The sequence below is a fragment of the Apodemus sylvaticus genome, chromosome 14 (assembly GCF_947179515.1).
Source record: "Apodemus sylvaticus chromosome 14, mApoSyl1.1, whole genome shotgun sequence".
Taxonomy (NCBI): Eukaryota; Metazoa; Chordata; class Mammalia; order Rodentia; family Muridae; genus Apodemus; species Apodemus sylvaticus.
The window spans coordinates 17285017-17311382 of record NC_067485.1 but is presented as its reverse complement, the minus strand read 5'-3'; the positions used below and the strand labels follow the sequence as shown (position 1 = coordinate 17311382).

Genomic DNA, 26366 nt, shown 5'->3' with positions numbered 1-26366 from the left:
TGTATAGCCTTAATCTGGACATTTAATATGAGGAGAATAATAGGGTGGTTGCTTTTTTCATGTAACAGGTGTTTTGAAGTTTATCCACCAGAAGTCCATTGTTTCTATTGTCAAGCAATATTTAATCGAAAGTATATACGATATTTATGGGTTCACTGGTTGTTGGGCAATTGTACCATTTCCAGTTTTTGACTATTATAAAAATGCTGTTATAAAAACTTGTATATAAATTTCCAAGGGGGGTCCAGGTAAACATAATGTTACTGTGCACTGTGTAAAGATTATCCTTGTATCAGTCAAAATCTGACTTATCTGCCCCTGTCTGGATGCAATCTGGACAAGGCATTGGGTATCTTCTGCCTGAATGTTGTATAAACATTGCTCCCATTTATTCTCTGTCAATAAAAGCTGGTCAGCCAGTGGCTGAGCAGAAGAGAGAGATTAAAGCTGGACATTGGATCCTAGACAGAGGAGAGGAGAGAGAGCAAGAGCAAGTATATTAGATGTGAGGAGAGGCTCTAGGTTCCACCATGGGAACACTCCTGGAACAGAGAGAGACAGATACTAAAATGCTAGTACCTCAGAGATTCTGGCTGGGAGGTAGCCAAATTAGCTTAGAGGAATAGAATTTATTAATAATTGAATATGAACACGAAGCTATTAAATAAATCTTAGAGTCTTTGTCTTACTTATTTTGGAGCTAGCTTGAATAGAGGAAAGGTTATCACTTTTAAAATTACAATAATTGATGCACGTTTCCATGTATCCAGGAGCATTTGGCACAGTGCCCTCTGAGGAGATGCTGAACTGTGTTCCCACACTGCTGACAGACCAAGTGGGTTACAATGCACTGTGTGCAGTAAAGGTTCAAAGTCCAACCTGAGTTCTTACAGATGCAGCATCAGGCTAACCTTAGATGGATCCATAGTATTACATACAGCAGCTCAATACTTACATACTGCTCTGCTCTACAGGGTACACCTAGGGCCTCGAATAGCTTGGGCAAGTTCTCCACCACTGATATACACATATGCATTTCCATTTTAGTGTTTTGTTTTGAACAGTATTTCACTAAATTGCCCAGGGATGGTTCTGAACTCATTTTGTAGGTAAACTTGGCTTCAAACTTAGTTTATAATGTTTATGATCCACTTCAGATTTGTGGTCTCCTTTGTGTTAAAATTTTGTCTGTTAAGAAATGCTGACAAGAGTAGCATTGTAGTAGATGAATAAAACACATGTTGTCCAAGTTGTAGTGCAGTTGTAAATCTGCAATTTGAGATGGGGATGGACATGGCTTGAGATAGAGACCAGACTGTACTTGTAAAATTCAACCTACTCTGTTTTCGAGAGTACTTGAAGTCCACTTGAGCAAACATCCTATGGCAGCCCCCTCTTAACAACAGCCAGTCAGGCTACAGCAGCAGGGTCAAGGTGCAGATGGATAACCTAAGACATCCTGTAGAGAACAGATAACTAGCCATTCTGTTTGTCAGGTGGTTTTTGTCTTGTGTTTCATTCCTGCAGATTAAAACAGAAATGGAGCTTTAAAAATATTATCTTGCTGGCCCATATGGAAATTCCCCAAGCTTGCTGTAACCACAAAAAATGCCCTGTACCCCTAGACCTGAGGCTCTAGCTTCTGACCCATTGCTATGGTGACAGTGAGAGTCCTTGTTTGCAAGCTCATAATAGAGACCCTTAAGTGTTTGTATTGGAATTGGCTCCTCAGTGATCTTTGGGGTCCTGGAGACTTGGGCATAACATGCTCATATCTGTAGAAGTGTTAAAGCCCAAGATTCACACAGAACTTAGTGCAGTCCTTTGAACTTGGACTTACACTTCCTGCCTTAGTCTCCTGAGTAGCTAGAATTATAGCAACATTGCCAGCAAAATATACTCAATTTCTCTTTATTGCTGAATAGTATTCCACTGTATATATCTTAGTGTACTTATCCGTTATAATGTTAAGGATCACTTGAGCTTGTACTGCTGGGGATAATAAAACCCAGAGATATATGAAAGTAAGGTAAGGAAAGGACCACAGAGCTACACCCCAGTCTTGGTTTTTCATTATTATGAAGCTGCTCCTACAATTATGAAGATGTGCTAAACTTTTGGGGGCAAATGGACTTATTATTCCATATGTACTAGAGAGCAGAAAAGTTGGCTTATAGGATATTTAGTGCCAAAAGTTTTCTACAATTGCAATAATTGACATTCTTACCAATAATGTTTAAGATTCTTTCCTTCCACAACCTTATCTATAATTGGTAGCTAGTCCTTTTAATTGTAGCCTGTCCACTGGGTAACTAGTACAATTTTCTTGTGGTTTTAATTTGCATTTCTCTAAAGACCAAAGACATTAAATATTTTTAGGTATATGTCTTTAATCCTAGTACAGGCAGGCAGATCTTTGTGAGTTTGAGCCCAACCTGCTTTACAAAGCAAGTTACAGGATAGCCAGGGCAGTTACACAGAGAAACTCTGTTTGGAAAAATAATTAATTAATATAATCAAACCCAGTAACTGTTCAAAGTTCCAACTATTTAAACTATGGTTGATCCTTAAGTCATATTTTTTTTCAGTCGTGTGTATGTGGTGGGCACACACACACACAGATATGCATGGAGATTTTGGATGCCTTGCTCTATTACTCTGTGCTCTATTTTCGCACTGAACCTGGAGGTAGATTAGATTAGTAATCAGCAAGCCTCAGCCATCTCCTGTCTTTAGCCACATAGCATTAATAGGCAAGCACGTACGTAGACCTTTCTATGTCTGTGCTAGGGACTCAAATTCAAGTCCTCATGTTCCTGCAACAAGTGCCTACATCATCATCTTCTCAGTCCCTGTTTTTTTTTTTTGTTTGTTTAATTTTTTTCCAATTTGTATCTAATTGATCTCCTTTAGTTTTCTTTTTTTTCATTTTTCTGCATATTTTCTTTTTTTTTCTAATTAGATATTTTCTTTATTTACATTTCAAATCTTATCCCCTTATCCCTCCAAAAAAATCCCTAAACCTCCCCCCCGCCTTGCTCAAAAACCCACCCACTCCTGCTTCCCTGTCCTGGCATTCTCCTATACTGGGGCATCCAGCCTTCTCAGGACCAAGGGCTTCTCCTCCCTTTGATGTCCAACAAGGCCATCCTCTGCTACATAGGCAGCTGGAGCCATGGGTCCCTCCATGTGTACTCTTTGGTTGGTAGTTTAGTCCCTGGGAGCTCTGGGGTACTGGTTGGTTCATATTGTCGTTCCTCCTATGCGGCTGTGAGCTGCTTCAGCTCCTTTGGTTCTTTCTCTAGCTCCTCCATTAGGGACCCTGTGCTCAGTTCAATGGTTGCCTCAGAGCGTCCCCCTCTGTATTTGTCAGGCACTGGCAGAGCCTCTCAGGAGACAGGTATATCAGGCTGTCAGTAAGCACTTGTTGGCATCCACAATAGTGTCTGGGTTTGGTAACTGTATATGGGATGGATCCCTAGGTGGGGCAGTCTCTGGATGGTCTTTCCTTCAGTCTCTTCTCCATACTTTGTCTCTGTATCTCCTCCTGTGGGTATTTTGCTCCTCCTTCTAAGAAGGATCAGAGTATCCATACTTTGGTCTTCTTTCTTCTTGAGCTTTGTTTGGTCTGTGAATTGTATCTAGGGCATTCCAAAAATTTTAATTCTATACTGTCAACATTGGCCTTAGTCTCCTTAGCTCTGAGATTACAAGTGATGCCAAAATAGATACTCAGCACTTTTTTTTTTAAACCTATGCATTTCCCATTTATCTTTTCTTCCCTTCTTTGGTACTTATGATAGAAAAGCCAGGCTACCTTTTCCAACATATTTCTCACAGTCTAATTTTGCTAATTGTATACCAGTAGCATTCTTCAACCTACTCTTCTGTCTTCTATATTTTCTATAAACAAGTATCTGAATCTGCACTGTTGAAAAGCAAACCTTTTAATAAAGGTTATTATTCAAAGAAATGGTATAAAGAGGATGTGAGTGTCACTAGCTGTGTCAAGACAGAGCCCACCCTAAGGCTTCCACTCAGGCTTGGCCAGTATCTTGATTTATTTGCACTGCAGAAAAGAGTATCAGGATGAAGAAAAGTTGGGGTTGAAGAAGAAAAAATACAACACCCACTTTTTATTTAAGCATGGAATGTGTATGTGAGTGTCTCTATAGTTACATATTTGACTTTGCAGTCAAAATGCAAAAAATGGCATAATTTGTAATATAGTTCAAAGATTAAGCAAAATTTAAAAATTTAAGTGAAAAATATGAGCTGGTTTATTTATTTTTTTATCTTAATGACTTTCTAGCTGGGCCACTTGGAAGGTATAGGCAGGAAGATAAGGAGTTCAACATCATTCTTGGCTACAAAGGACTTTTGAGGTGAGCCTGGGGTGACAAGACACCCCATACTTTTTGTCCTTAAGGAATTACACATTGTTTAGGTTTGTGAAGAAAGGAGTGTTGAGGGGGTCAAACTCAAAGGAGACATAAGTCTTCAGCCCCATATATGGCTTATCAACTGTTTTAAGAATCTTGTCTTGGTGTGTTTCCAAAATGGCGGCGGCGATGGATGTAGATACCCCCAGCGGCACCAACAGCGGCACAGGCAAGAAGCGCTTTGAAGTTAAAAAGTGGAATGCAGTGGCCCTCTGGGCCTGGAATATTGTGGTTGATAACTGTGCCATCTGCAGGAACCACATTCTGGATCTTTGTATTGAATGTCAGGCCAACCAGGCATCAGCTACTTCCGAAGAGTGTACGGTTGCCTGGGGAGTCTATAACCATGCTTTTCATTTCCACTGCATCTCTCGATGGCTCAAAACGAGGCAGGTGTGTCTCTTGGACAACAGAGAGTGGGAATTCCAAAAGTATGGGCATTAGGAAAGACTCCCGTAAAGTGTACCCATTTGTTATTCGTTTAGTGACTTCCTGTTAATTACAAATTAGATAGAATCATGGTTCTTTTCCTTTGTCTTTGGAGTTTGGTGTTCCTGCAGCCATACTGTATTTTGTGTCAAATAAAGCCTTTAAGTTGGAAAAAAAAAAAGAATCTTGTCTTATATACTGCTTAGACAAGAAATTGGTATCTCTATGAAGGCAAGCTTTATAGCAGTTTCAATTTTGTGAGTTGTACTGAAATTCTTGAACCTTAGTCAACCAGAAATGTAATCCAATCCTTGGAGGTCCCCTTATTTTTTCCATCACTCTACTCTGCCCCCATTACATATATTACAGCGTAACAAAATTTTACAACTAAAAGCACCATATAATTGATATGTAGATTAAGAAGCGATCACTACTATTACAGGAGGCTTCTTTCTGGTCAGTAGCACTTCAAACGGCTATCTTTATTATTTGAATATATTGTTCTTGTTGAATTTTTATGTAAACATATTCACACTTAATACTGTTGTAAACACTGGATCCCAATCTCTGATTCATGCAAAAGACACTGTAGTCTAGACTCTGAGTTCTACTCATCTTTTATCTAAATTTCTGAATCACAAACAAGGCAAGATATCATTGAATTTCCTGTATAGGAAATTTAAATAATAAAAATTTATAAGTTGTTTCAACACTAGACTGCACGATTAAGCTTGTTGTCTAGGCTGTTTTATCTACCAAGATGGCACCTTCCCAGTTCAGGAAGTCCCTGCCACGTCCTACTGCAAGTAGGTTCCCCAGTACCCACCCCATTAATGATACACTCTGCTATCCACTCAAGAATACTGATACCAAAGCAAAATGTAGTAATACTTTAATTTATTTGGAAGAAAGATGGTAATTCCATCTTCTGTAGGAGGTTAAAGAAAACTATTCACAGTTATTCTAACTGCCAGTTAAAATCCTAGTATGCCCTGAAAGAGACTAGTGAGGACCCCTGACTGAGAAGCTATGCCTAGTTGGGGTCATCTAGGAAAGAGTCAGTTTGAAGGATGGGTATCATCCCAGTAACTACACTGCAGTAGATGACATCACACCCAATGCATATGGAGAGTATAAATTGGAATGGGTAGATTATTGGAGAAGAGAGAGAGTTGGGGGAAATACAAAGTTGCCGAGAGGGGTGTAAAGAGGTGGAGTGGACGTGGGTGTGTTAAGGTAAAAAGTTGGGAGTGAATGATTCAATACATTGTATGAAATTCTCAGAGAACAGCAGTAAAGAGTGGTTTTATATAAAGTAATAAGGGAAAAAAGGTTGGAAAAGAAGATGTGTGTCTATGAGAGCAGTCAAGGCCCTCCCGAGAAAGAGTGGACATAGGAACAAAGCACAGAAGACCAGAAGATCTTCAGAGTTACGATGCCAAGGACTTCCCTACATGTCCATTCTGGGAGTGAAGGAAGGACGAGCATTTAGGTTAGAGGTTGATGGGGTTTCCTCACAACTGAAGAACCTGGTACAAGTTTTCAGATTCATGCTTGGGGAATTTGTTTTCCCATGTGTAGGGTGTACTGATCTCAGAACCAAAAATTTTAACAAGAAGCTCTACTAATTCTAAAGGAGCTAGACTGCTTCAGGAGGCTCTAATTTGGAGAATTCCAAGTTTCTGCCTTATGTAAGAGTATGAGGCTGAGATAGGGAAACTTTACAGAAAAAGTAGATGTTTAAGGGAAAGAAAGCGTACAGAAGAGTGTTTCTCAGAGTCCCGTCAGGTTGGATACAGAGGAAGCAGTGAGCCATTGCCCAGGAGAATGTGGTACTTAGTTTGGCTATTACTGCAGCTATCCAACAGAGACCATCTGAAAGAGCTCACTTAGTATATGAATTTTCCCTGCAAGCATGGTTCCAAGCCAGTGACGTACGTGTAATCCCAGCTAGTAGGGAAACTGGCTGGAGAGCTGCTTGCACTATGGGCTTTGAAACTAGTCTAGACAACATGGCAAGATTTTTGTTTTTAAAACAAACAAAATAAATAGTATGATTCCACTTACAGCACTGAAAGGTGGGTCCTTCCAAGTACATGTCTACCAAGATGTTGATACTGGCTATCCCTCTGTCTTAGTTAGGGTTTCTATTACAGTGAAGAGACACCATCACCAAGGCAACTGTTACAAATGCAAACATTTCATTGGGGCTGGCTTACAGTTTCAGAGGTTCAGTCCATTATCATCATAGTGGGAAGCATGACAGTGTGTAGGCAGGCATGGTGCTGGAGGAGGGAGCCAAGCGTTCTACATCTTGATCTGAAGGTAGCCAGGAGGAGACTGTCTTTAAACAGTGGGCAGAGCTTGAACACTGGGAGATTGAAAGCTCACACCCACATTGACACACTTTCTCTAACAAGGCCACAAATACTTCAACAAGGGCACAATTCCTAACAGTTAATAGTGCCATTACCTATGGGCCAAGTAGTCATACATCTGAGTCTATGGGGGCCACACCTCTTCAAACCACTACCCTCCAAGGATACCTCCTGTGTTTTTGATCTGTATGCTTAGCTGGTGCCATGTTCATCTCTCCCTTCTGACACCGACTTGGCTTACTCCCACACAATATTTATTCAGACCTAAATATCTAAAACAGTATTGCATCTTTTCTTCCTTGTTTTGTTATGTTTTGTTTTTTAAAGCAGTTTTAGGTTCATTGCAAAACTGAGATGATGAAGGTACAGATCTTCCCAGATCCCTCTCTTTGCAAAGAGCTTTTCTTTCTGGTGCTTCTCAGTGTCCCAGCTCCACATTACACTTTTCCTGTCCCAGTTCTTCTAGATCAGTAATTTCCCCTATAACAGCCCTGGTTCCTTTTAACTTAAATTGGCGTTTGAACCCAGGATCCTGCCAAATCATTGCTACAACGGTATAATTAATTACATGTCCTGGTAGCTTCAAAGCAAGGCTATGTACACATGTATTCTAACCTATGTATATATACGTGCATAGTCAATTTATGTGTGCATTCACCTGAACTTACTGCTGTGTCACAGTCTAATCCATCAACCACTCGCACTGGTTTTCCCCTGCTGTAACATCCTGTAACATCCGTTCCATCAGTGCAGGCAGGGCTTGGCTCCCACCACCCTCCACAGGCTAACCTCACTGCTCCCCCAGCTCAGACAGCAGGAGGCACTAGAGCTTCCCTCTGCACTTCTCTACCTCACTTTACCTTCATTTCTTCTCTGCTGTACTCGGACCGCTTAATAACCTTTTATTTTCTACTTATCTCCTCTATGACAACAATATTCTCCCTCCTGAGTCCTCAATTTTAAATTATTTTACACAAAGTAGGTGCTCAATTTTTTTAAAGAGCTGAACAATGAACAAATTAATGAGAAAAAATTGCCTACTGTATTAATTAGGCTGAACCAGGAGGCTTTCCCTAGCCAGCACTAACTAGTATGTTGATCAGCTTTGAGATGCTGTGTTTCAATAAAATCATAAATTTATCATATAATTTAATTTAAATTTATTAAATTAATTTAAATTTAAATTTTTAAAAACCAATTCATCTGACTTTTTTCCTCATTTGGTACAATAAAGTCACCTAAGAAATCAGTGATTAGAAACTCACCTATCTTAACCATTACCTCCTTCATTTTTTAGCCACTGTCAACTGAAACATTATATACACTGCCAACCTAGTTTAAATTTTCTAGAAACATTTTTCTTTTGGGAACAGGGGTTCTTTGTGTAGGTCTGTCTGTCCTGTAGAACAGGCTAGAACTCAGAGATCTGCTTGCCTCTACTATCAAAGTGCTGGGATTAAAGGTGTGTGTATCACCACTTCCAGCTTTTAGACTAAAAAAAAAAAAGGGCTCTAGTATCTAGTAACATACTTTTCCACCTAATCTAAGAAAGGCAGAATCACCAATTTAAGACCACAACATACAGTTAAAAAAGAATTACATTTAAAAATTAAGTGGCTGATTTTAACTTAATTTAAAAAAACTATTAAGGGGACTAAAACAATGTTTGAGAAAAACATACAGATTTGTTCTTCTCTTGAATGTGAAAGCCTGAGGTTTAAGAACAAAGACAGTAACAGGAAACATATGGAAAAGATTGGTAACTAAATGGAATCTTGGCTCAAGTGCGGTCTGCCACATTTCACATTCCAATGTCTCAAGTAATAGACTAGATGTTTACAATATTGCCAAAGCATCTTCGAAATACTATATACTTTTCTCAAATCTGAAACATAAATATAAATCCTCTAAGTTACTTATAAAGTCTAATAGAAAACACTGTTTTGAAGAACCAAAAAACGAACTTCTCAAGCCTGAAAGAATGTCCTTCCAAAAAACTCAACAGCTGATGCCAAGAGACACAGCTAACTCTGTTTAACTATGAAAACATTAGCACAAAAATTTAGCCTTGCAGTAAGCAGGCTTGCTAGCTGCAACTCTTAAGGAGGGCTCATTTAGCAAATGAAGAAAGTTTCTAAATCCATACAATAAAAGGTAGAAGTTACTGGGCAGCAGAGGCCTTTATTCAATCCCATTTAAAAACAAAGTGCACTATAAAATTATTTTGTGTACTGAGGGGAAAGGCAAGGCATTAGCATCCATAGCTGAGGGAATTCATTTCTCTTTTAAAAGTTATTAGTAGCCTTTATAAGAGGGAAAGTTGTGCCTTTAATCTGTGAAACCAATGAACTCTACTGCTTTTCAAAGTAAACTAGTAAACTAGATGTGAAATGCTGTGTTTCCATTTTTGATTCTTAGTTTCAAACAGGGAAGCACTGATGTGAACACAAGCCTCTGTCAGCCCAGGGACCGGATATAATTTTGAATTCCACCTTAAATTGCTGAGACACTGGGCTCCAGGTCACAGTGGACTTTAATCTGAAGAATTCTTTGGCATAAAAACGAAAATAAAAACAGTAATCAGTACATGTTGTTTCATTTAGTCTTGTTTGCCTTTCATATTAGAGAAAATTCTTGCCACACCTCAAACCAAAATTAAGGAGAAAAGAAAGAAGTTAGCCACATAAATCTGACCAAGAGTACAAACATCTTACTTTGAATCCACAAAATTCTGTATAATGAAAAGAAGTACAAAATTTTAATTCAACCCAAGTGTTTTCCAAGCAGATTGTATTTACTTAAATTGCTACAGTAATTCAAAGGACAGCCCTCTCTGGACACAGAGTTACTGTGGATTTTTAAGAAACTCCGTTAAAGAATTTAGGCATTTCTGATTCAGTTAAAGGATTGCCAATTCATCAATCCCTGAAACTAAAGCAATCTCAACAGGTATGATGATAAAGTAATTTTGAACTCTTAAAGAATGTATTCTTACTGTTTCAAAAGTGTATTGGGTGTGCTAAATATTAAGTTAGACTGCACTTATAAAAGCGTAATCTGGGGAAGCAAAATCTGGTTAAAAATTATATTAAATTTTCGATTAGGCAAAATGTGCAAGCAAAAAGAACAGTAAGGTGAGTTTAAGTTTCTGATTTAACTCAACAAACAATATTTGTTTAGATTTTTTAAAAATAAAATTGTACAAAGGGAAAGATTCTTGGGTTGAAGGAATCAATCTCTCTTTAGTTTCTTGGGTTTATTTTTCTGCTCTTAATTTTAAATGACAAAAAAATCTGTTAATGCTTTGTTGAAATTTTTTCTACAGTGCAAATTACTGATTTAGAATGTTTATTTTCATTTGTATCATTTCCAAATCATGAACATTTTATCTGGTTATTAAAGGATTCTTAAGTTTAAGTTAATTAAGATTTAAATGCACTGTGTGTGTATGTATGTATGTATGTATGTATGTATGTATGTATGTATTATTTAACTGAGACACTTTTTTAATAGCAAAGGACTAAATTTAAAGTTGTCTTAGACAAAAATTAACACATGCACAAATGATTTTTTTATTCTGGCTTCTGTGGCACACCAGTAAAACAATTACATCTTTAAAATATTGAAATGCTATGAATATATCAATTTCCAGAACTATGTAAATTATAACATTTTTTTTTAATTTGGATTTGTTTAAAACATGAGTGTTTTTCTTCAAGTAAGAGAAATGTTATGATAAAGATACTCTTACTGTGCTACATGCAAAATTCATATTAATAGATAATTTCTTAAATTTTATATTGTTTCTCTGCCTTAATTTTCATCTCTCACTTTTCTAATAGATAACATAATATAAGTTATATTTCTTTAAATGACATACATAAATTATATATAAGAAATATCACATATTGTTATAGATAAATAAGAACAAAAGATAACAGCTAAGTTCTCTAACTTTTAATCATCTAAAGAAACCAGCATGGTGAATGCCTAGAGGAATCAACATTAGCAGAGAAAGGCATTGCTAACAAGATGTAACCAGTGACTTAAGTCACTCATTCCACAGATCTTTGACTCCGTAGAACAAGCACACTGCACTTAGGCTTTGAAATGAGATGACTGACAGTGAGTTACTCTGATGGTCTCTGAATTATATTACAAAGAACAGGGCATAAATTGTAGAATATGGAAACAAAAGTAACCAAATATGCTTAGCAATGACTAAGAAGAGACTCACTGGGTAAAATGAAGTAAAATCACTAAAGGAAAGAAGGAATCACAGGGGAGGAGAAGAAGACTAGGAAATGACAGGACTTCAGAGGAAAAGTTGCTCTCCAGGGAAATCTTCCTGAAGTGTTTACAAAGACCAAAAGGAGATGACATGAATCTTTTTATCTTCAAAGGCCCTTGTTACCAGATTTTGATCCTAAAATAAGCTGCCAGAAAGTATTATCAGGATTTCCTTTTCTTCCAATGTCTCAAACTCCTGAGTGACAGATTTTAATTCTGAATGTAAGGTTGCTGTTGACAACTGCTAATGGTCTTCACACAAGGATAGAATTAAGATAGAGTAGATGCTCACGAGCAAGTGTGACAGAACTTCAGAGCCCTCTGTGGTCTGGCTTGGTGCCACAGACCAGCTCTGCTTCTTGGCCCTCAGTGCATATTTTGGGAATGCAGCCTCTAAGAATCTACCTCTATTGACTGCACTGAGACTGAAATTAAGTAACAAAAATGCTTTTAAAAAATTACTATAGCAAGTATAATAAAGTCCTAAAATAAGTTCAAGTGAAATGCCACCCAAAGAGTACAATGTGTAAGATTTTCCAAACTCATTTCTCCTAAAGTGCTAAAGTCTGGTTCCAACAATGTTTGTCCCAGGATAGTGAGGACCTGCCTGCAGCAGCCGTTATCCCATTAGTCAAGGCTCACTGTGCAGGGTTGGTCCCTTCTTTGAAACTGTTTGCTCTTCACAGTGAAGGGACCCTGCTTTCATTTTCTCTTTATTTCTGTGTTCCCTAATAGCACACTGTCTCAGAGATAAAATTTTAAAAAATGTAACCTTCAGTAATCCAATTAAACCACTAATATGTATAAAATCTTGTACTAAGCACACAAGTAAAGTATGTAGCTAAGTAATAACATCAAGGAAATGATTACCCCAAAGCAGACTCTACTACAGAATGAAGATTCATCTACAGGATGACGATCACAGAGCATATATACTACTTTATTAAATTAGGAATTCATTAGCAGAGTGCCAATTCCTTAGGAATTTAGACCTAGGTTCTGGCTTGTTGAACAGTTATTATTTCTAGGCACTTCTTACTTACTTCTATGCTGTTACTTATCTCTTTACTTGGAAATAGACTTTCTTACCTCATTCATATGGAATTCTAAGATTTCTTCAAAGCACAGTTCCTATACTATGTCCTTCCTGAATTATACAGTAAAGAAAGAAAAATTGATGCAATTATTTAGATTTGCTATACTTAAAAAATTAATCACATTTAGCCAGGCAGTAGTGGCACACACCTTTAATTCCAGCACTAGAGAGGAAGAGGCAGGCAAATCTCTGGGTTTGAGGCTAGCCTAGTCTACAGAGCGAGTTCCAGGACAGCCAGGGCTACACAGAGAAACCCTGTCTTCAAAAACACCACCACCACCCAAGAACACTAGACCAGCACTACAACAATATCACTTATTACTAAAGAGATCAAAGCATTTCAATCATCCAGAAAGAATGATGGGAAATGATGCTTTTCAGCCTTGAGAAAAGAAAGGAGACCAAAAAGACGCCAGTAGTCTTGGCAGAGGGAAAGGGGGTGGACTAAGGAAGTGCACCCATGCCTTACTTAAGGTTTTAGCCAAGAATTGAGAATGAGCCCAGTCAGCCTGGTTCTGTTTTTCCTTCTTCATATTTGGCTGTGTGAGTCAGAATGAGAGTAGGAGGAAAGTCATTTGCCAGATGTAAAGTACTCAGAAACCTCAGGGAATGTGCAGAGGAGAAAGGAGAACAATGGACTGCAGCATCTCAGGCAGAGGGGACTTCTGACTGTGAGGAAGGCTGCCTGGAGGCAATGAGAAACCAGTAGCATCCCACATTAGATTCCCACAGAACTCAGGAACTACTGAAGATATGATCAGAGTATGGTTTGTTCAAAACTCAGAATATGACCTCTGGTAATTAGCAGGCCCAGGATGTGAGTACATAGGAAGAACTGAGACAAAAACATGGGAGAAAAATGAACAAATGGAGTTCTGCCAGAGAAATGATTATTTATCAGTTATACCAATGGTGAAAAACAGGAGCATTCTAGAAAAATAAAATGTAAATTATTTTATTAACACACAGTGATGTTAGGACATTTGTTCACTTGCTCATAAAATCCCCAATGAGAAGAGTGGAGAAAAAAAGGTCTGTGGAGGAAAAAACAAAAACAAAAGAAAACACGCTTAAAATTTTCCTAAATAATGCTCATTTCAACTGGACAGCAGCTTTCAATTTGCTAAGAACTTTTACATGACTATCTCATGTCATCCTAACTGGGAAGACTGAGGCAGTAAAGACTGCCTGAATTTTAGGAGGTGGACACTATCCTAGTAGCACAGTGAGACTCTGTTTCAAAAAAAAAAAAAAACAAAACAAAACAAACAACAACAACAAAAACGAAGTGAGAAATGAGCTACAGGAGTGCTCTAATGGAGGATCGGCACCGCCTGTAGAGGAACCTCTCTTACAGAGTAGGTGGAGTCAATACTGCCCTTAACTCTGGATCCTGTTACCTTCACATCTCAACCAGGCAGATGTAATGCTTAAACATATAGAAACATGCCCCCTAGAAGAGTTTATCTTCTAGGTGAGATAAACAGAAAGACTAAGACAAGGCACAAGATAAGAATGTAAGATAAAGAAGGCAAGATACTGAACTGGAACACAGCCTAGACAGTAAAATCCTTACTTTGCAAGCAAGAGTACCTGAGTTCTGAGTGGGTTCCATGTTAAAAAATAAAACAAAACCAGGTGTAGAGATCACACTTGTAATCCTACTACCTGGGAGGCAGAGATGGGCAGTCCCTGTGTCTGACTGGCTAGCTGGCCAGCCTACACAGTGAGAGACTCTTGTCTAAAAAATTTAAAAGGTGCTTGATAAATGAATAAGGCTGTCTTCTAGATTTCACATGTACATGTGTGCACACACACACACGAGGCAAGGCATAATTTAACTATAATTTCATATTATTAACAAATTTCACATCATTCTTTTGAGGAGGTATCTTATTGTATGTAGTACTACTGGTCTCCAACTCTTAAGCTCAAATGATCTGACCCCGAAGCAAATGGAACTATAGGCATGTGCATATGTCCAGCAACTGCAATTCATATTTTCTTGAAGCAAGAGGCAGGCCGGGAGGTGGTGGTGCATGCTTTAATCCCAGCACTTGGGAGGCAGAGGCAGGAGGATTTCTGAGTTCGAGGCCAGCCTAGTCTACAGAGTGAGTTCTAGGATAGCCAGGGCTAGTCTACAGAGTGAGTTCTAGGATAGCCAGGGCTATAGAGAAACCATGTCTCGAAAAAACAAACAAACAAACAAAAAACAAAACAAACAAAAAAAGCAAGAGGCAGAATTGTTAAATGGAAGAAATAAAATTTAGGTCTTCAAAATCTTTGTTTACCACATACTCCACCCTTCTTCAAGTTTCAGCAGAAATAACTGTTAATTATCTATAAAGCCTTCACTCAATACAACATCCTTCAGTTACACTGCGCTGTATGCCTCTCATCCTCCATTAGATTTCAAACTCCTAGGAGACAAGGATAATGGCATTTTAATAACTATAATCCAAACCTTAAGCCAAAAATATCATTCAAAGCCAGGCATGGTTTTGAATGTTCCTGGTAGTCACAGTACCTGGGAAGAAGAGGATTTTGAGTTTAAGGCCAACTTCACCTAAATAAATAGCAGCTTGAGGCCAACCTGGCCTCAATCTATGAGACCCTGTGTGGAAGGAAAAATGGAAGGAAGAAAAAAAGTAGGGATGGAAATGGAGAAAAGGGAGAGGGGAGAGAGAGTGAGAGAGAAGGATCAAGCATGGAAAACAATGAACAGAGGGAGTCGGGAGACAACATGAAAATATTAATCTAAGAGAAATCAAAACTTTGCAGAATATAAATATTTCCAAGATAAAAATATTTCCAAGATAGAGAAGATATATATACATAGTCTTAGACAAAAAACAGGAAGAAAAAAATGACAGTGTTTTCTAAATAAGTTACTACATAAAAAGAATGTTCTTTTAGTGAACAAAGATAGAATTTCAGTAACAGAAGTAAAAGGGAACAAGATTTTGGTTTTATAAGTTTAATAGGCAAAGTTCTTTACATGTTCACATAGGTAGCAAACACCACTAATTGAGAAATGGCTTGCAAAAAGGCCCAGCATTTCTAGTGGAGGAAATATTAGAGTGTGGTTGGGTGATGTCACACTAGAAATATCAGCATGCCTAGAAAACAAGACAACTGAGACCTCCTCCTGTTCTGCCCTCTGATAGTTCCAGAAGATAACAACTGTGTAGTGTTATGCTCCACACATGTAATCTTAGCACTTGGCAGGCAGAGACTGAAGTTCCTGTAATTTAAGGACAGGTTGGTTTTCATAGTAAATTCTTCCCAGTAAGAGATACAAAGGGAATCTGGTCTATAAAAAATAAAAGTAAATAAATAAAAGATAGTGATTACTTAGTAAAAAGTCCAGAACAGCACATTTCTGACTTCTGTTTAATGCAACATATTATTCTAAATTTCAGAGATACTTAAACATTCAATTTTCATTGGAGTTTTTCCCCATGCTTACTGAATATTCTGCTATATACAGGCATCAACCTAATAAATTTTATATGTGTCAAGTTACATGAGATTATTCTGAGTATTAATCACTTTTCTCTTTGCAATAGGACAAGAAAAGAACATGGGCTTTTTAAGTCCAATATATGTCCTTTTCTTCTGTTTTGGAGTTAGAGTATACTGCCAATATGACGCTTACCGATGGGATGAAGATTATGACCAAGAGCCAAATGAAGATTATGAGCCAGAATACCAATTTCATCAAAATATTGAATATGGAGTTCCCTTTTATAATAATATTTTAGGTTGTGCTAAGGAATGCTTCTGTCCAACTACCTTTCCAACATCAATGTACTGTGACAATCGTAAACTCAAGACTATCCCAAATATTCCAATGCACATTCAGCAACTCAACCTTCAGTTCAATGACATTGAGGCTGTGACTGCAAATTCATTCATCAATGCAACTCATCTTAAAGAAATTAACCTTAGCCACAACAAAATTAAATCCCAAAAGATTGATTATGGTGTGTTTGCTAAACTTCCAAATCTACAACAACTTCATTTAGAGCACAATAACTTAGAAGAATTTCCATTTCCACTTCCTAACTCTCTGGAAAGACTCCTTCTTGGTTATAATGAAATCTCCACACTTCCAACAAATGCCATGGATGGGCTGGTAAACGTGACTATGCTTGATCTCTGCTATAACCGTCTTTCTGATTCGGTGTTAAAAGAAAAGAATCTTTCCAAAATGGAAAAACTAATGCAGCTCAACCTATGTAATAACAGATTAGAATCAATGCCCCCTGGATTGCCTTCATCACTTATGTATCTATCTTTAGAAAATAATTCAATTTCATCTATACCAGACAATTATTTTGACAAACTGCCAAAACTTCATGCTCTAAGAATGTCATACAACAAACTGGAAGACATTCCATATGACATCTTTAATCTTTCCAATCTTATAGAACTCAATGTTGGACACAATAAATTGAAGCAAGCATTTTACATTCCAAGGAACTTGGAACATCTATACCTACAAAATAATGAAATAGAAAGTATGCAAAATTTTTGCATTTTTTTTTAAAGAAGAGGAGTAGTTTTGGGGGGGAGTAGTTGGGAGGGGGGTTGAGTCAGAATTTCTCTATGTAGCCCTGGCTACTCTGGAACTTGCAGACCAGGTTTGTCATCAAACAAATAGATATATTCATCTGCCTCTGCCTCCCTAATGCTGAGATTAAAAGCACATGCACCAACATGGCTGATGAAAGAATGTTATTTTGACTCTTTATAAAGATTGATTTGTTAATAATCTATGCTTTACATAGTGATGAAAAGGGTTGCTTTGAGGTTGGCTGAGGAGATGGCAGATAGTGGCCTCTGGAGTACCATTGAATTTACAGTCTTTTCTATTCAACTTGACCATCTTGCAAGCAGTACTAGAGAGCATCTGAAGATATATGACCCTGGGTAGTAGCAATGGATTTTTTTCCTTTTACTCTTTTTTTAAAAATAAGATTGCTTCTTCTAGGAAGCAGTTATATATTACTTATACAACCAGTAAAGCCAATGTGTTCATATTTATTTTGGTGATATGAAACACAAGTTTCACTATTATTTTTATTTATATTATTTTAATTAATATAAAAATAATTAAACCTAACTCTGAAAGTAATGAAATCTAACTCCATTTATAAGTACTATCATAAAATTATATCCCATATAACAAAACCAAACCTAAAATTATGACTATCATATGCTGAATAAACTTTTGACTTGTATTTTTCAGGCATCAATGTGACAGTGATATGTCCTTCTCCTGATCCAATACACCATCACCATTTAACATACCTTCGTGTGGACCAAAATAAGCTGAAAGAACCAATAAGTTCATATATTTTCTTCTGCTTCCCTCGCATACACAGTATTTATTATGGTGAGCAGAGGAGCACTAACGGGGAAACAATTCAACTGAAGACCCAAGTTTTCAGGAGCTACCAAGAAGAGGAAGAGGAAGATGACCATGACAGTCAGGACAACACTCTTGAGGGTCAAGAAGTATCTGAAGAGCACTTTAATTCTCCTTACTATGAAATGCAAGAGTGGCAAGATACTATATAGGTACACATTTATGACTCCATAAAGCCTTACTAACTACGAATATAAACATATAGCTGCTCATAATAATATATCTGCAATATGTGTTAGTATAAAGATCAGAATTATATTTAAGATGTTGGTGAAAATGGCTTTATTTCATAGGCTTAGAGCCTACTAAAAATGATGCAAATCTTAAGAAATATAAAATAGAATGGTAAGTAGGAATAAAAAAAAAACTAAGCTCAAATGGCTTTGTGCATGCTTTAAACTTAGAAATACTATCATGCAAAAACATGTAAGGGCCAGCAAGATAGTTCAGATGATAAAGCGTTTAGTACCAAGCCTGACAACTTTGAGTAGAAAGACCCAACTCCGTCAGGTTGTCACGTTTTCCTCTGGCCACATGTGTGCTGGCATACATGTTTCTGAGAATGACAATGATAAATACCTAAAACCCTCTGAGTATGCCACATCCAATGATGGACTTTTCCTAGGGATGATCAAGTGAGTAACACTGACTGTGAAGACAACAGCTGTCCTCTTCACCTGAAGGGGATATGAGACAATGGGGGGGGGGGGTTATATTAACAGTAATATTTTTCTCAAGAAAAGTCACAAGTGGCTTTTACACTTTTCTTTCTTTTCTTCCATCCTTTCTCTCCCTCTCCGTACCCCCTCTCTTTCATACTTTCTTTTCTTTTTTTTCTTTTCTTCTCTTCTCTTTTCTTTCTTTCTTTTTTTTTCCTTTTTTTTTGAGACAGGGTTTCTCTGTGTAGTTCTAGCTGTCCTGGAACTTGCTCTGTAGACTTAGCTGACCTTAAACTAAATATTTACCTGCCTGCACCTGAGTGATGAGATGAAAGGTGCATGCTACACTTGTATTTTTAATGAGATTATGTGTCCCTGGTTCAGTGCTCAGGATGGAATGTTTTGACTTTTTGAGTCACCATCCTAAGATCTAAGGCTAAAATTTCAGGAATATAAGTGCTTTTCTCTCAGAGGACCAGATTAAATCATCTGAATCCTAAGATGTAGCTAGGAGTAGAGCCTTGGACACATCATGCCTGTCAAGCCCAAGGCCACTCTTTGCTTGTGACTGGGGGCAGAAGACTGAGGCGCAGCCTCCTCCTATCTACAGCAGTGTGAGGATGCATCACTTACACTCTTCAGTTCATTTTAAAAGTATTTTAAGTAAGCTTTAAGGTGAATAGTCATATTGTTGTGATGAATTCTTTTACCAGGCATTAATGCTTCACAGAACTCTCGTTAAAAAGAAACAAATATAAATGTGGGTATGCCAATACAAGGAATCCAAAAACACAAGATAAAATTTCAGACAAGGCACAATTAACAGATGCGTACACTATAATTTGGAAGTTTTTGTTTAAAACTCAGAGTGCTGGGAAGCCTCTATTGTGTTTTCTCGTTTGAGTAGGTTGTGAGCATTAGCAGAAGAAAGCATTCACCTGCCCACAAGTGCAAAGTTGACAATGCATAATGAACATAGACAAAACTCCATCCACTCATTTAAACATCTACACCAAGTTATTTGGGGAAGCGTAACAGTGAGAGACAAGGAATCACAAAGAGCAACTGTGACAAAAAAATGTGAAGTCCAAGAGTCAACTACTAGTGACATGAGCTAGACATCCTTGTGATATAAGACTTAGGATCCAGTTGATTCCTCTGAAATATTTCAAAATGGAATTATAAATGCAATTATTCATTAAGAATAAAAATGTGATACTGTGAGTGTTAAAAAAATAAGCAAGATCAGACTATTTTCTAACTTCTATCATTTTAAAATTTAAAAAGAGCCATTAAAAAATGTAAACCAAAGAAGGAGGGCTAGAGAGATGGCTCACCAGTTAAGAGCACCGACTACTCTTCCAGAAGTCCTGAGTCCAATTCCCAGCAACCACGTGGTGACTCACAACCATCTGTAATGAGATTTGATGCCCTCTTCTGGTATGTCTGAAGAGAGCAATGGTGTACTCACATACATAAAATAAATAAATCTTTAAAAAAAATGTAAACGAAAACCACAATAAAAGATTAGCCTATCTCATTATAATGGCAGCACCCCTCACCCCCAAAAAACCAGCAAATAACAAATACTGGTGAGAAAACAAAGACTGGTGTCCTCACACAGTTGACAGAAAATGATGCAGCAATTTGGAAACTTCCAGTTGGGTATCAATGAATCACCATTTCTGCTTCCAGGTACATGCCCAAGAGACTTCACAGAGGTTCACACCAAAGTCTGCTCAGACCGTCCACAGCAGCACTCACTGTTTACAGTTCACAGTGAGGATATCAACAGCTGGGTGCGCTGGCAGGAAGCTGTGCGACCCCAGCACCTGGGAGTGGAGGGTAGAAGTTCAAAGCAATTCTCCCATATGCAGCCAGTTTGAGACTCCCAAGGGCTAGACCCTGTCTCCAAAGAGAACTGATAACAGGGTTTTCTTTACAAGTAATAAGGCTTTCTAAAATTATTATGATGGCTATTATATAAAAACCTGAATATATTGAAACTACTGAATTTGTACAATTTAAAAAGATGAATTATACTGAATGGGAATTAGCTCAACAAAGTAAGAATTAAGAAAAAAATCACACAACTTATCCTAACACAAGAAATAAACAAACAAAATGCAGAAGAGGCAGGAACAATAAACCAGGTAACCATGGATACCTCGGCTAATTTCTGGCCTGGGCTTGGTGAACCAGCTACTTCAGGAAGAAGCCGGTATTGAGATGTGGCAGAAAATAACTAGCAGAAGTAGATTAGAGATTAATATAAAGAAGTAGTAATTTAATTAAACCCTTATACAGTGAAAGAGTGAAAATTCTCAATTTTGTTACGTTTAAGATTGTTTATTTCCTTCTAAATTAACAAAATATACTTTTAATTTAAAAACAATTATCTTTAACAAAAATCCAAACTATACATCTGGCAACTGAAAAAATTAGTAAGAAAAAATTTGGTATTATATATATGGGTATGAAACCTTAAAATTTCACGGGTAGGTAACTGTAAACTTTACCTGTCCTCATTTTTTTTTCTTGTTTGTTTGTTTTTCAAGACAGAGTTTCTCTGTATATCCCTGGCTGTCCTGGAACTCACTGTAGACCAGGCTGGCCTCAAACTCAGAAATCCGCCTGCTTCTGCCTCCCAAGTGCTGGGATTAAAGGCGTGCGCCACCACTGCCCGGCACCTGTCTTCATTTTTAAGAAGGACAATTCTTGTAAGGCTGCTAGAGGGCTATAGAGGCACATGGACTGCAAGTATTCAGAATTAGTAACTTCCTCAGCAAAAGTCTGGGTACTACATACTGCAGGGCTAGCAGGGGTTTTCTCACACACAGAGAAAGGAGCCAGCATCTGAGAGCCTTCCAGCACTGTATTCATAGAAAAGGTTAGTATTAGACACAAGACACTAAGGGTTTCATTAAGGTTCTTAAGTCCAATATCATGTGACAAACAAAAGCAATTTCATTATTAGGCAGCTTGTATACTTCCAGATGGCCCAGCAGAGTGTGACAGCAGGCTTCCTTCTACTTCCCTCACACAGCTTCTCCTCTGCCTACAGGGCAGCCAAACTCCTCCCACCTAGTATGAAGAACAGCTTTAACTTGCTCAAGTTCTTCCCTCCAAAGACACTCATGTAAACTGTGTCACAAAGTCCCTCCTGCTCAAAACCAAGAGGATGTGGTCTACAAACAACTATCATTAATAGTACTTAGAAATGACACAGTGAACTCAAACAAATCCAAGGATTTCTCAGAAACACAAAGAAATAAAAACTTCAATGTTTTTCCTCAGAGAAATTAATGAAGTATTTTCTTTACTTTCTATAGCTCAGCAGTTACTTGTATCAACTGACTTTGTAATTATAACAAGAGAAAAAAGCATGAACATCTACTCTTTCGGGGGGGGGGGTAGGGTCGGGTGGGGCGGGGGGTGGGAGGGTGGGAAATGGAAATGTCTCCATCCACCCACCCACCCATCCATCCATCTATTCATTTATTGGCCAAACTGCTTGTAAGCACTAAGAAAACATGCCCATCACAACAAAATTCCAAGATTAGTCAACAAAAATAAACACATTTAGCTTTTAGATAGGAAACGAAAATAAAAGATCCTTTAGAAATATGCTCAAATGCTAATGTTTGAACTGCTAAGCTAAAATGCAGATGTATGTGCATCATATAACACATTTAACTAGATCCAGGAGGGAAGAAAGCATAAAAGGAAGAAAAAAAATCCTCATCTCTTCTATAGACTTTCTGTGTTATAAAGAATTCCTATGTCCCCAAGGATGGCTGGAACTAAAATCCTGGTTTCCTGATTCCAAGCACATGGTTTTCCTTCTACATCTCAGAAATAAGCAAAAGAGCAGCTGGAAACAAGATTAGACCATAACAGCTCAACGTCCCAAGTCTCTTGCATGCTCCAATATCCTACCAGGATCTTATCCTAGTTGAAGTAACTGTACTTAGTATAACTAAGCACTGTTAAAAGTAGCATGGCACCAGGTACACTTCTTTCATAGCTGTGTAAGTGTTCAGATTGTGAATACATTAGACACTAAAAGTAAAAAAATAAAATCATAGGTAAAATATTAGGGAAAAAAAAACATGAACTCATCCTCGCATTGCACAATAACTCACGTCCCCTTGTTGGTAAAGTACGTACACTCTCATCTCTTTCATGCGAACAATAGATCTAGGTTTACATAACACATGGGGTTTCAGACAGCAAGCTCTCAGAATGTTGCATTTAAAAAGTCTTAAATATCTAGTAACTCAGTAGTTCTCACAGGGAGTTTAAAAATATAGTTTATTTTTATTTATATTTGTGAGACACATAGTGCCTGAGGGGGTCAGAAGAGGGAACTGGAACCCTGGAGCTGGAGTTACAGGTAGCTGTGATCTGCTTATGTTGGGTGTTACAATCCCAATTTAGGTCCCTGGGAAGAGCAGTAAGTAAGTTTACTGCTAAACCATCTCTCCAGCTGCAAGAAGCTTGTTCATCCATCCGACAACTAGAGTGCACAGCTGGGTGATAGATTGCTTTCAGTTGTTTTTTTTTTTTTTTTTTTTTTTGGTTTTTTCGAGACAGGGTTTCTCTGTGTAGCCCTGGCTGTCCTGGAACTCACTCTGTAGACCACACTGACCCCGAACTCAGAAATCCGCCTGCCCCTGCCTCCCAGAGTGCTGGGATTATAGGTGTGCGCCACCACCATCGCCAGTCTAAAGAAGGGACTAGATCTCACTATAGAAGGTTGTGAGCCACCATGTGGTTGCTGAGAATTGAACCCAGGACCTCTGGAAGAGCAGTCAGTGCTCTTAACCACTGAGCCATCTCTCCAGCTCCGTTTTTTTTTTTTTTGTGTGTGTGTGTGTGTGTGTAATTATTAGGCTTTTGATTTATTATTATTTTTTTAAGTTTCTTTAGAATTTTTAATAGTTTTAAAAACATTTATTTATTATTTGTTTATTTATTGTATATGAATATGAGTATAGATAGCATCAGATTCCAGTACAGATAGTTGTGGGTCACCATGTGGTTGCCAGGATTTGCACTCAGGACCTCTGGAAGAACAGTCAGTCCTCTTAACTGCTGAGGCATCTTTCCAGTCCTTGTTTTGTAATTCTGGAGACAGGTTCTCATTATGTAGCCTTATGTAGCTCAGAATTAAACAAATAAACAACAACAACAAACCTGCCTGGCTCTGCCTCCCAAGTGCTGGGATTAAAGACAGGCTCTACCATGACTATCTTTTAGCAGTGTCAGAAGAGTTGATCTTTTAACTGGGGACTACTGCTACTTGCATCTAATGATTAGGGAGACAATGTACTTACAGACACACTCAATGCCCACAACAAAGAACAATCAGGTCCAAAGTAACAATTCAAAAGCCAAAAAACTCCACAGTAACTAGAATATAGTTCAATAGGTATAAAACCTGAGCCTTATTGGGACTGGAGAGATGGGTCGGTGGATAAAATCACTTGTTACTCTTTCAGAAAATCCATGTTTAATTCCCAACACCATATGGAGGCTTATGACTTCAACTCCAGTTCCAGGTGATCTGACCCTCTCTTCTGTACTCTTTGGGCATTAAGCTTGTAGGTGGTACAGAGATAAACATGCAGGCAAAATATCTATCACATAAACTTGAGGGAGGGAGGAAGGAAGGGAGAGAGTGGCTACTGAGGTAATCAAAGCTTAGGCCTCAGATAAGAATTCTGACTCTAAACCATAGTTTCCTATGATGTCAGATGATGATATTGAAGATGGAGAAAATAGCAACCCATTGAGTAGTTATGGTTTGTCTTAGTTAGGGTTTCCATTGCTATGAACAGACACCATGACCAAGGCAGCTCTTATAAAGGACATTTAACTGGGGCTGGCTTACAGGTTCAGAGGTGCAGTCCATTATCAACTAGAGGGAAGCATGGCAGTGTCCAGGTAGGCATGGCACTGGAGGAAATGAGAGTTCTACATCTTGTTCTGAAGGCAACCAGGAAAAAACTGCCTTCCAGAGAGCTAGGAGGAGGATCTCAAAATCTACCCTAGTGACACACTTCTTCTAACAAGGCCACACCTCCTAATAGTGCCATTGCCTGGGCCAAGCATATTTAAATCACCACATGGTTTCTGTTAGTTTATTTTCCGTGTTCGTCTGTCTCTCCCTGCCCCCTTCTCTCTTTCCAGAAACCCCTTGGTTCTTCAATTTCTTCCTTCCTTTTTTTCTGCCTTTTTTTTTTTTTTTTTGAATAAGGTAGTCTTGACTGGCCTAGAACTCACTATGTCAATCAGGCTGGCTCAAAGAGATCTGTCTATGTTGGTCTCCTGCATTCTGGGATGAATGGCAAGCCTGACATTTGTTTTGGTTTTTTTTCTATCTATCTATCTATCTATCTATCTATCTATCTATCTATCTAGCTAGCTAGCTAGCTAGCTAGCTTAATGTATTTTTAATAGCAAACTTACAGGAACAGCACAGAAGACAGACAACATTAAAAACATGTACTTGGGGCTAGAGAGATGGCTCAGCAGTTAAGAGCACTAACTGCTCTTCCGAAGGTCCTGAGTTCAATTCCCAGCAACCACGTGGTGGCTCACAACCATCTGTAATGAGATCTGATGCCCTCTTCTGGGGTGTCTGAAGACAGCTACAGTGTACTTACATACAATAAATAAATAAATCTTTAAAAAAAACATCTACTTGCATGTAGGACAACTCAGAAAAGTATAGTGTATGGATGGAATCTACTGTATGATAAAAATGCTACAAACATGGTTTAGTTGCCATCAATAAGAAATTTACTTATTTTTAAAAAATCCAAATGCTGGCATTGTCCAGAAAATTTTAACAGGTTTATTTATAATTGTTATAAAATTGAACTTTTTCCCTCTTCTTCCTATTATCAGTAGTTCTGAATGTTAAATATTTTTTCCATGGGGTCAAAGATACCCAAGTATATGATTTTGAGTGGAAACAGGGGATAGAATCAGGTATTGGCAGTTTCTCCACATTCATTTGTATGTGAATTTTTATTAGAAATGCAAGATGTAAAGCATTAATGCAAGCAAAATGTTTCAGTGATCTGGCATCTGTTTTTAAGAGAAAGGTCTCAAATAGTTTGGCTAGCTTAGAACTCACTAAGTAGTGAACAACCTTGAACTTCCGATTCTTCTGTGTCTATCTCACAAGTGCTAAGGTTACATATGGGTGCCAGCATACCCGCCTTATGCATGGATGGCAATGGGACTCAGGGCTTCTTGAATATTAGGCAAACACTCTATGAACTGAGCTACACACTAACCCGGATATGCAGTTCCACTCAGCACATTTTTAGTTGCCTACTGCTGAGAAACAATTAGGAGGAAGAAGCACAGACTCATGAGGCACCCTTGAAAAAACAAAGCCCTCTGAGGCACCAAGGGTACTGCAGCAGGATTACCTAAGCAAATGTCGTGGAGTCAGTTCTACAGGATAGAAGGTCTGTGCTAAGCATTCAGCAGCTTTCACATTTAATAGAGAAAGTTAAGGAATTTTCTACCAGAATGTAACATTTCTTTCTGAAATGGAAAACAACCTCAGCTTCAAACAGTTCTATAGGGAACTGTATCTAAGGGCTTTGGCTTTCCCTA

The 26366-nt window shown here is 38.1% G+C and overlaps 3 protein-coding genes across 4 annotated transcripts in view; 2 read left to right on the top strand and 1 right to left on the bottom strand.

Annotated features, from left to right (window-relative positions):
• The window catches only part of Cenpp (centromere protein P), a 190520-nt gene that overhangs the window by 108285 nt on the left and 55869 nt on the right, over window positions 1-26366 (bottom strand). The window lies entirely within an intron of this gene.
• Window positions 4533-5046, top strand: LOC127664965 (E3 ubiquitin-protein ligase RBX1-like). Its single transcript, XM_052157271.1, has one exon. It carries the CDS (start codon window positions 4560-4562, stop codon window positions 4884-4886), a length of 327 nt encoding a protein of 108 aa, XP_052013231.1. The 5' UTR covers window positions 4533-4559; the 3' UTR covers window positions 4887-5046.
• Window positions 9938-18819, top strand: Omd (osteomodulin). The gene is made up of 3 exons (XM_052157265.1): window positions 9938-10198; window positions 16205-17158; window positions 17890-18819. The coding sequence occupies exons 2-3, from the start codon at window positions 16219-16221 to the stop codon at window positions 18219-18221; spliced, it is 1272 nt and encodes a 423-aa protein (XP_052013225.1). The 5' UTR covers window positions 9938-10198; window positions 16205-16218; the 3' UTR covers window positions 18222-18819.